General features: G+C 48.1%; 1 protein-coding gene across 1 annotated transcript; it reads left to right on the top strand.

Moving 5' to 3' along the window:
* The first annotated feature begins 225 nt into the window (after positions 1–225).
* Positions 226–4,195, top strand: LOC103078971 (F-box only protein 27-like). Its single transcript, XM_007464691.1, has 5 exons — positions 226–616; positions 783–897; positions 974–1,069; positions 3,253–3,388; positions 4,052–4,195. Exons 1-5 carry the CDS (start codon positions 226–228, stop codon positions 4,193–4,195), a joined length of 882 nt encoding a protein of 293 aa, XP_007464753.1.
* Positions 4,196–11,621: the final 7,426 nt, after the last annotated feature.

Genomic DNA, 11,621 nt, shown 5'->3' with positions numbered 1-11,621 from the left:
GTTGCCTGCAGGGGGCTGCAGTGGTCCGCCGGCAAGGAAGGGTTGGGAGTCTGGGGCCTTGAGGATGGGGCTGGGGGTGGTGAGGTTGGGGAGGCAGCTGACAGGCTTTGCGGGGGGTGACAGTCTTGGGGTGTGGCTGGCAGGGGCGGGGCTGTCATGGCTGCAGGTTCCTGATGTTTTGACACTGGCTCTCCCGCAGTGGCAGCCGAGCCTGGTGAGGAGACCATGGGTGCCTCGGCTTCCAGGAACTGGCTAGTCGGTGTTTCCGCGCTGGAGCCTGAACCCGAGGAGCCGCTGGGTCTGGGCCAGCTGCCCACGGAGCTGCTCGAGATGGTGCTGAGCCACGTGCCCCCTCACGTGCTGCTCGGGCGCTGCCGCCGGGTGTGCCGGCGCTGGCGCGACCTGGTGGACTGCCAGGCCCTGTGGCTGAGCATCCTGGCCCGGAAACACGCCGCCCTGTGGCGCATCGTCAGCACCTGCCTGCCCGCCGCCGACGACCCCAGGCCCTGCGTCCTGGGCCGCTTCTGCGAGCGCAGACCCATAGGACGCAACCTCCTCCGGAACCCCAGGGACGAAGGTGGGGAGCCCAGGAAAGGGGTCCTCCTCAAGGGAGCAGGTGGGAGGGGCCGGATGCGGGGGGCACTTGGACTCCGTGGATGGGGTGGAACTGGATCCCAAGGGAGGAGTGGGACGTGCAGGTCCCCATGGGAAACCCCAGGGGACTTATCCCTGGGCGGGTGAGATGGCAAAGAGCTTGGGGAAAAACCGTTTTCATTTAACAGAAGGTTTCCTGAAATGGACGGTGCTGAGCAGTGAAGACGGCTGGGCGGCGGCGGAGGAAAACTTGGAGGTCATACCTAGTGCCTATATGCTGACCAGCTTCCTGTCTGCCTGCAGGTGAATGTCCCGCTTCCCCAAGGGCGGTTGTTGAGTACTTGCCTGGTCCTTATTGACCTTTCTCCCTCTTTCCTAGCGGTTATCACAAGAAGCAAGTGCTGGACCTGGAGAAGGAGGGTTTCTGGCCGGAACTTCTGGACAGTGGAAAGATTGAGATTTGTGTCTCTGACTGGTGAGTGTGATGATAAAAACAGCCCATTATTTAGTTATTTATTTATCTATTTATTTATTTATTTATGGCTGCGTTGGGTCTTCGTTGCTGCGCGTGGGTATTTCTCTAGTCGTGGAGAGCAGGGGTTACTCTTTGGTGGTTCGCTGGCTTCTCATTGCTGTGGCTTCTCTTGTTGAGGAGCATGGGGTCTAGGCGCACTGGCTTCAGTAGTTGTGGCGCACAGGCTTAGTTGCTCCGTGGCATGTGGGATCTTCCCCGACCAGGAATTGAACCCATGTCCCCTGTATTGGCAGGTGGATTCTTAACCACTGCGCCACCAGGGAAATCCCTGGGTGACTTTATTTAGGCCTCCTAACAACCCCTTAGGATAAAGCAGGTAGGGAAATGAGACTTAACCACCATGATGGCTTTAGTACTTTAGCAGAGTACATTCCCTGAACCCATCCCCTAACCCCCAAAAGGACCTGGATGGGATGATGCCAGTTTGGATCCTATACAGAGGACTTGGGCCCAATTCCATCTTGTCTGTGAATGAGATGCTCCTTGGTTTAGGAGGAGACAAGGTAGGAGACTTGGCTAAAGGTCAGATTCTGGAGCCAGAACCTCTCAGGTTCAAACCCTGGCTTCCCAGCTTTGTGGCCTTGGGCAAATCACAGTGTGCCTCAGTTTCCCTATCTTTATAAGATAGGGTTATATGTCAAACACAAAGCCAGTGCTTTGAAGTTTGAGCTGTTTCAGTACCCTTCATGATCCTTGATCCTGTGGGAAAATTATTTTTGAAACCTCAAACTGAGGAGTTCGGAATGGGGAGGTGATTTTTCCCTGGTGGCACAGCTAAGATTTGGCAGGGCCTGGCATTAGACTCATACTTGTCTGACTCTTGCACTCTGTAGTGATGGTCTTGAAACTGCGGTCCATGAGCACCTTCCAGGGGATACAGGACTCAGATGATTTTAAGCAAAGGCAAAGTCCAAGTCCACTACAGTTTTATGTTCCTTGTTCTAAAACAACTCACTACAGTTCACATCGATAGTGGGAGCATCATATAGTTATGCTTTCCCAATTCCTATCTCACAGTCCTCCAATTTTACAGAAAATGAAAGCCCCTCTCTATTGCGTGTTCCCCAGATGTAAAGGCTACTTGAGAGACAGGAAAAGTGACCATTTAAAATTTTGGCTTTACCACATTCATTTTCAATCAAGGCACCGTAAACTTCCGATGCAGGGGACACGGGTTTGTGTCCCGGTCCGGGAAGATCCCACATGCCGCCGAGCGGCTGGGCCCATGAGCCATGGCCGCTGAGCCTGTGCTCCACAACGGGAGAGGCCACAACAGTGAGAGGCCCGCGTACCGCAAAAAAAAAAAAAAAAAAACAAAAAACCCCACATGTCTTGGTTGTGCAACTCAGTGAATTATTATGAAGTGAATACATTCACTAAATCAAGAACAGAATGTTGCCAGCAAACCCCACCCTCAGCATCCCTCATGCACCATTCCCCATCACTTTCAACCCAAGGGTAGCACCATCCTGAATTCTGTTACCATAGATAAGTCTTGTCCATTTTGGTCCTTAATACATATTGAGTCATATAGTATATAGTTTGTATCTGGCTTCTTTCAATCAATAACACATTTGTAAATTCATCCATAATTGTATGTAGCTGCAGTTAGTTTACTTTCATGGCTTTATAATATTCCATTACATGAATATACCATAATCTATCCATTTACCATTGAAGGACATTGCCTGTTGTGTCTTTGAATATTGCTGGATATTCCATCACCAATTTATCTAGATTCCTCTGGATCCTTGTAAATGGCTGATAAGGAAATTATATCTTAAAACATCACCGTTGTACACATCGGAAATGACATCTTTTGCCACCAGTGAAATATAGAATGAGAAATAATATGGGAGGACGTACCCTGAAGAGCATGGCTTTAGGTCATTACTTCTGAAATGAATGTGCATGCAGACCAGCTGGGGAGAGAGTTTAGTGCAGATGGATTCATTGGGTATGCAGAGGGGCCAAACTCCTAAGTGACACTAATGGTGCCAGTCCTGGGGATCACAAAACTATTTTGTACTTGCATACATGGGAAGGCCATTCAGGTGAAGCAGGCAGACCCCCAAAGAGATAGGACGGCAAGTCCAGCCTTCAAGGTCTCCCTTCTCCCACAGGCGGAATGACCAACAAGGAACTGACTGTATATATCAGCTAACTGTCCAACTTCTAGATGCCAACCAGGCCATCCTGGATCATTTCTCTCCTTTGCCTTTCCCCATCTGGAAGTGGAGAAACAGCGTCTCTCCTCGGGTGAGTCTCTGGGGTGTGGGAAAGGACAGTGGGGCTTATGATAATCTATGGCTGCATAAAAAATTGCCCTTAAATATAGCGGCTTAATAGCATCAGCAGTCATCTTATCACCTCTGTGAGTAGAGCTCTGCTGGGTGCTTCTGGCTCCATTCTCTCATGTAGTTGCCTTCAGGCACTGGCTGGGGCCGAAGGGCAGGGCAGGATGTGAGTGTGTATACAGCAGCTGGTGGCTGGCCAGGCAGCTCTTGGTTTAATCTCAGAGCTTGGCCTTGGGATCTCTCTGCTTGGTCTAGTTTGGGCTTCCTCACAGCATGGCAGCTTTAGGGTGGTCAGCTGCATCTCGGCGGCTCAAGCCTCCACCATGAGGCTTCTGGAGAAACCAGCAGAAGCTGCATTGCCTTTCTGACCCAGCCTTGGAAGTCACTTAGCAAAAGTCACTCAGCGTCATTTCCACCACACTCTGGGTTACAAGGAAACCTGCCCAGATTCAAGGGAACAGGAATTAGACTCTGTCCTTGGATAAGGAGTGGCATGATTCTAGAAGTACCCGTGGAGACATTGTCACAGCCATTTATGGAAAATACCACCTGCCTGAGGACCCCAACTCCGCTTTTGAGAAGAAGCCTAGGTCACAATGAGGCTTACCTCTTTTCCTTCCTACAGGTCAGCCACGTGTTCTCCAACCTCAAGAAGGGCGTTCGCTTTGTGTCTTTGGAATGCTGCATCTGGGACTTGGAGTTCAGAAATGAGCAGTATGGAGTCTCTGTGACAAATTCCAGTGTCATCGTGCAGGTCTGTCTGTCCTAGTCGAGGGCTGTCCTTAAAAACTACCTGACCGTGCCTCCCAGGACCTGGGTCCATTGGCTGGGCCATCTCAGTAATCAAGGGCTTGTAGCTCCCTGGCATCCTGGGATCTCCTGGATCCGGTCAAACTTCCTACTGGGCCCTGTCGTCAGATTCTGGAAGCTACTATAAGGAAGTTCCTCCATCAGATTTACTGGCTGCTGCTCTAAGGCAGCCCCTGTTTTACTGAGTGGATACGCAGTGATAAGCACAGGGAAACACTGGATCGTGAGAGGGCTTCTCACCCTCCACCCACACCAGGCCCTCTGTTTCAGCTCCAGAGCCCTCTACCCTTATCTCCTAGAAGCTCATCCCTATGGCTGAGAAAATTCCAGCCACCACGGGTGGTGAACATAACCCCATGGCGTTTCAAGACTGGGATCAGGACTCACAGCAGAAAGTCAGACTACCTCAAAAAAATGTATGGAGACAGAGGGTTCTGCCCGCCCTGTGAACAATCAAGGGGTACCCTGAGTCCAGCCTTACCCTGAATTGTATGGTGTATAAAATTATTTTGTTATTTTGAAATTCTTTTCAAACATGGAAAGAATAAATCAGAAATATATCTGCCAGTCATAGGTAATAAAGGTATTATTTTGCCAATAGTGTCTCATGTCTTTTTTTTTTTTTTCGGTACGCGGGCCTCTCACTGTTGTGGCCTCTCCCGTTGCGGAGCACAGGCTCCGGATGCGCAGGCTCAGCGGCCGTGGCTCACAGGCCCAGCCGCTCCGCGGCATGTGGGATCTTCCCAGACCGGGGCACAAACCCGTGTACCCTGCATCGGCAGGCGGACTCTCAACCACTGCGCCACCAGGAAAGCCCTCCCATGTCTTTTAAATAGAAATACATACAATGTTTCTGCATTGGTGACTACTTGGTTCACAGTAAGGATTTGTCCCAGTTGAGGAGGGAAAATTGTACAGAAGAAAACACCATAGAAGGTGTTCTCCATTTGAGAGCATGGAAGTGTTAGCACCCTGTTTCCCAAGCCCTAAGGAAATCATGGAGTCAAAGATTATCAGTCAGGGTTAAAAGCATTAGGCAGGTGGTGGATGTGGATACAGTGTCACAGTGACACCACATTTGTGACATTCTAGTCATGATGAGGGTGAGAGAGGACCATGCAATGGCAGGATCCGGCTGTCCTCACCCAAGTCCAGGGTTCATGGCTAGCCTCACTGTTGCAGGATCCCTAAGGAGTTCCAGTCTCCTGATGTAATACAGATGAAGCCTCTTGCTGCCTTTGATGTAACTACCCTGAACTGCCCCACCCACCTGCAGTATAAGCATGGGACACACCCACTGGGGACAGTGTTTTGCCAGTATCATCAAAAGGGGATTGTGGGGCTTCCCTGGTGGCGCAGTGGTTGAGAGTCCGCCTGCTGATTCAGGGGACACGGGTTCGTGCCCCGGTCCGGGAAGATCCCACATGCTGCGGAGCGGCTAGGCCCGTGACCCATGGCCGCTGAGCCTGCGCGTCTGGAGCCTGTGCTCCGCAACGGGAGAGGCCACAACAGTGAGAGGCCCACGTACCGCAAAAAATAAAAAAAATTAAAAAATTAAAAAAAAAGGGGAGTGTGACAGGTTGAAACAGACCTAAGAATCATGACCACATGTAGTGTGTGGTCCTGGAGTAGATACTGGTTCAGACAATTTAGCTCTGGAGGATATTTTTAGGTCAACTGGAGGAATTTGGATATGAGGAATATGAGACAGGCATTTACAGGATACATGGTAGTTATAGCACATAGAGCTTTTCCCCCCTGAAACATTTAATACATTTCCAACTTGATGCACCATCAACAACACTACAAAATCCTTTCACGCGTATTTTCTACAAATGTGGACATTCTTCTATATAACTACAATAAAAGCATCGGAATAATGAAGGTCACATTGATTAAATAACAGAAAGGCTTAACATAGCTTGTCTCTCTTCTTTGAAAGGCCTGTTTGCAAGATGGGCTGGAATCTGGGAACTTGAACTTTGGTAGTTGTCCCACCATCTCCTAACTGATAAGGCTCATTGTTCTTAGACTGTGCAAACACTATGGTTTCTGCTCAACACCTGCTTTCATATGGGGAGCCTGGAATTTTGGTACATGCCAGGCAGAGGGTCCTCTGTGTCCAGGGCCCAGTGAAACCCTAGGGTGCTGGGTCCCTCATGAGATTCCCTGGACATCACACACACATGTGACTGCATTTTTATTGCTGAGAGAAGAGTACACTCTGCATGATCCCCCCGGGGAAGGGAGAGGACGGAAGGAAGAGGCTCATGGATTCTTCCAGTCTCTGCTTGTGTGTTTTCCCCTTAGGATCCACTGCGCATCCTTACTGCACCGCTGTAGTTCATCTCTGGAGTGAGTCCAACTATATGCTGAGTCCCCCAAGTCCTCCTGGCAAATATCCAACCATGGGGGTAATCTTGGGGCCACACAAACGTGCACAGTTGTGGCAGGGGTGGCACTGCTAAAAGGATCCTAGCTACCTACAATATGGCTACTCTGTTTGGGGGAAAGGGAGGCGGTGGGGAATGGTGAAACCCCAGTGCCTGGTGGCCATGGAGTTGCTCATGGTCTGAAAGAGCTGAGCTGCTGTCTGTTTGAAACTGAGTCCCCCTAAAACTGTAACCCCTACCAAGTCTATGATTAACCTCTCTTTCCAAAACTTTATTCCTTTTCTTGTTCCACCCCTGCTCCCCTCAAGATTGAGGAGTATCAAAGAAAAGGGGGGATTGAAACTGAGGAGGACCCTGCAGGGCGCTCCCGAGTAAAAAGTCTTTCCAAGGCCCCCGTTTCTTGTTTGTAGGGAAAAGGCTTCAGCCTCCTAGACCTTCCCTGATTTCTGATGAAAGAAATTTTCACATATTGAGGTCTAGGGAAGACATTGTGGCTTATACATGATGTAACTCAAATTTTATGCTAACTAAAACAGCCTGTTTACGGCCTATCAAACATACATTGTACATCTGCTTTAATTATTAAAGAAATTGACCGGAAGTAAAAATGTCCATATTAAGAATAAAGATTAAATGCCTCCCTTCCTAGGACGCCGACGCTGGTACCGCTTCCATGATAAGACTCCCTTGCCAAGGCCATACTGACTCACTGTGTACGTGTTGATCTTTTTCTTTTCTTTTCTCTTTTCTTTTTTTTTTTTCAAACTTGAAGGAATGTATCTCTGACTTGTTTGGTGTTCTTTGTTCTGACAAGTTATTAAACCGTGTTGAAAACCATGCTTCTCGGGAGCAGTTCCTCAGAGTTCTCTGAGAGGGCATCTCCGGGCTATAGTCCTCAGTTTGGCTTAAATAAACTCTTTTCTATTCCTATTATAGATTGTTGATTATTTTTGTCAACTGTTCCAAAGGGCAGATTCAAACAGTTACTAATTAGGGAAGTGAGGGAATGCAGAACGAAAGGAAAAGGAGTCAAGGAACAATAACGCAGGGGGAAAAAACAGAGTCCTAGCTCCTCCTCAAGGGATATACATAACAATCTCATACATATTTTTGAGTTCTTCTGCAGGAACTAAAGCCCCCATGCAGGCAGAGGATGGCAACTACATGCTGAGACTCCAGACTTGTCGGAACCAGAAGACTGATGATCGAGATTCCTTGTACACCACCCTGTTACCTCACCACCAGCCAATCAGAAGAAAGTCATACACCCTGCAGCTCTCAGCCCAAATGTTACCTTTAAAAAACTCTTCCCTGAAAACCTCAAGGAATTCAAGTCTTTTGAGCATGGGCTGCCTGTTCTCCTTGCTTGGCCATTGCAGTAAAACTCTCTGTGCTCCAAACTTTGATGTTTCCGTTTGTTTGGCCTCACTGTGTGTCAAGCACATGAACTTGGGTTCAAAAACATGTTGTGAGAGGTAGAAGTTACCTATGCAATTAAAACAATAGGTCCAGGGGCTCCCCTGGTGGCTAAGTGGTTGAGAGTCCGCCTGCCAATGCAGGGGACGCAGGTTCGTGCCCCGGTCCGGGAAGATCCCACATGCTGCGGAGTGGCTGGGCCCATGAGCCATGGCCGGTGAGCCTGCACGTCCGGAGCCTGTGCTCCGCAATGGGAGAGGTCGTCAACAGTGAGAGGCCTGCGTACCGGAAAAACAATAGGTCCAACCCTTGGGGAGTTGGCCCACAGGACCCCCTGGCTAACTTTGGCCCGGAAGTGAAGATGATAATACAGCCTGATGATGCCTTTGGTTTTTCCCATTTTCCTCCAGGTGGGAGTTTGGGGTGGGTCAAAGACAATAAATATTAGTTGCTCCCTATTCTAGGTGGGGAGAGAAAAGGGCCAAACTTCCCAAAGATGGGTTTCAGGTGAACCTAAAAGTTTGCACTGCTTTCTCCTCCAAGTAGAAGGAAAATAGGTTAAAATCCATTCCCAAGACTGGATAGAAGCTTTAGATAAGCCAGAGGAAAAAGAAGAAAGGAAACATTCCAGCTCTTAGGCCTGCAGCAACCCTACCTAATTCAGGTGGCCATGATGTTAACCCTGAATGCTGTATTTACTTCTAGGGATTTGAGTAAACTTCCAAGGAGGAAAAGAAAAAGGGAAATCCACAATACAATATTACCTCTCAATTATATCTCAAAGGAAAAGGGAAATTTGTATTTTCTGGGTATTAGATCTGCACGTATGATTTTTAAAAATCAATGATCAATGTATACATATATATACATACATATGTATTATATATATATAATACATATGTATTTTATACACACACACAATAGTTTGTTTTCTCTGTATTACTGTTACCAAAAGCTCAGCCTCTCTGTATACCGGTGACAAATCGAATCTCCGAGACAGAGTTTTGGGTGAAGGAGAAAAGAATAGCTTTATTGCTTTGCCAGGCAAAGGGGGCCACAGCGGGATTCTGCCTCGAAAACCTGTGTCCCAACCTGGGAGGATTTGAGGAGGGGTTTTATAACAGTGATTCAAAGGTGGGGTCTCTGAAAAGATTAGGGTGTGGGTAGGACACCCTTTAATCTTGTCTCTCAGATGTTCGGTCTTCTAATCTTTCTTTTTTTAAAAAAAGCATTTATTTATTTGGCTGCGCTGGGTGTTAGTTGCGGCATGCATTCGGGATCTTTTCTTTAGTTGCCGGGGATGGAACCCAGGCCCCCGCATTGGGAGTGCAGAAACTCAACCACTGGACCACCAGGGGAAGTCCTGGTCTTGTAACCCTGATGAACTTCTCTGGTCCCTTTAATCTGGCCTCAGCCTCCCTTGATTAGCAACTGTTCCTCTGGAACTCAGGGAAGGTCATGAAGGCTGGAGTCTTGCTTACAAGAAACGGGGACAAAAGGGCCTCACTCGGGTTCATTATGACATTTTGACAGCTTTTAAAAGACGTTTCTGGGGCTTCCCTGGTGGCGCAGTGGTTGGGAGTCCGCCTGCTGATGTGGGGGACGCGGGTTCGTGCCCCGGTCCGGGAAGATCCCACGTGCCACAGAGCGGCTGGGCCCGTGAGCCATGGCCGTTGGGCCTGCGCCTCCGGAGCCTGTGCTCCACAACAGGAGAGGCCACAGCAGTGAGGGGCCCACGTACAGAAAAACATAAATAAATAAATAAAAGCCATTTCTGGCTGGAGAGAGACCACCCCTCCCAGGGATGGCCAATTCTTCTCAGTAGCAAAGAATCCAGACTGATCCTGCCTTTGATATGCTAATGAGCCAGTCCAGAGCCAGACCTCCTCTATCTGGCCCCTGTATCCCAGGAGGCAATACAGGTATACCTCATTCTTTTTTTTTTTTTTAATATTTGCATGGTACTGATACTTAAGACAAGTTTTTTTTTTTTTCCCCCAATTAATTAATTTATTTTTGGCTGCATTGAGTCTTTGTTGCTGCGCACAGGCTTTCTCTAGTTGCAGCAAGCGGGACTATTCTTTGTTGTGGTGCGCGGGCTTCTCATTGTGGTGGCTTCTCTTGTTGTGGAGCACGGGCTCTAGGCATGCAGGCTTCAGTAGTTGTGGCACGCGGGCTCAGTAGTTGTGGCTCACGGGCTCTAGGGCTCAGGCTCAGTAGTTGTGGTGCACAAGCTTAGTTGCTCTGCAGCAGGTGGGATCTTCAAGGACCAGGGCTCGGACCTGTGTCCCCTGCATTGGCAGGCGGATTCTTAACCAATGAGCCACCAGGGAAGCCCAGGCATACCTCATTTTATATTTCCCTTCGTTTGGCTGTGCTTCACAGACATTGTGGTTTTTTACAAATTGAAGGTTTGTGGCAACCCTGCCTTGTCAGATGATGGTTAGCATTTTTTAGCAAAAAGGTATTTTTTAGTTAAGGTTGAAATCGAGCAGAGCCCTGCAGAGCCTTCCTGGTTGCAGACCCCTGTGTTCCCCTGCTTCCTGCCTTTAGAAAAAAAAAAAAACAACCTTAGTTTCCTGGGCCTCTCAAGTTTCAGAAAACAGATGCAAGCAAGTGGGAAGTAAGAAAAGTCAGTCTAGCAAGGAAGGAGATAATAACTTTAGCAATAAGTAAAACTGAAGGGTGGAGTCAAAGGCCCTATTTCTCCTTAAGAAAAAGAGACAGCAGTGTCTGACACACATTCTTAAGTTCTTCTTACAGAAACCAGACCCCCATTAGGTGAAAACTCCTACCCTAAACCCATAGACCCTAGACTGGCTGGAGTCGGAAAATTGATGATCCAGATTCCTGAAACACCACACCATCACCTAGTATCTACCAATCAGAAAATTGTCCATGAGCTGATCACACACACTGCAACCCTCACCTAACATTGTTGGTTGTGTTTTTTTTGGCTGAGCTGTGTGGCTTGCGAGATCTTAGTTCTCACCAGGGATTGAACCCAGGCCACAGCAGTGAAAGTGCTGAGTCCTAACCACTGGACCACTAGGGAATTCCCCTAACGTTGTCCTTTCCCTGAAAGCCATCCAAGAATTCAGGTCTTTTGAGCATGAGCTGCCCATTCTGCTTGCTTGGTGCCCTGCAATAAATGCTGTCCTTTCCTTCAGTAGATTGGCTTGGCTGCATGTCAGGTAAGTGGACTCATGTTCAGTTCGGTAACAAGGTATGCACATCGATTGTTTAGATGTAATGGTATTACATACTTAGTAGACCACAGCATAGAGTAAATACAACTTTTACAGGCACTGGTGTTCCTGGTAAATTTAAGGTTCTTGCTTTGTTGTAAAAGAATTCGGAGATGAAGTGATAGGTAAGAAGTGGGTTTATTTAAAGAGAAACACACTCCATAGATGGAGTGTGGGCCATCTCAGAAGGCAAGAGAGCCCCCAAAATGCGGTGTGGTTAGTTTTTATTTTTTTAATGATTTCTATTTATTGATTTAATATTTATTTATTTATTTTTGGCTGCATTGGGTCTTAGTTGCAACATACGTGATCTTTTGTTGCGGCACGG

Source organism: Lipotes vexillifer, unplaced genomic scaffold (assembly GCF_000442215.2).
Source record: "Lipotes vexillifer unplaced genomic scaffold, Lipotes_vexillifer_v1.1 scaffold1815, whole genome shotgun sequence".
Classification (NCBI taxonomy): Eukaryota; Metazoa; Chordata; class Mammalia; order Artiodactyla; family Lipotidae; genus Lipotes; species Lipotes vexillifer.
Note: the sequence above shows the minus strand (reverse complement) of the source record. Positions and strands in the feature narration are given on the sequence as shown.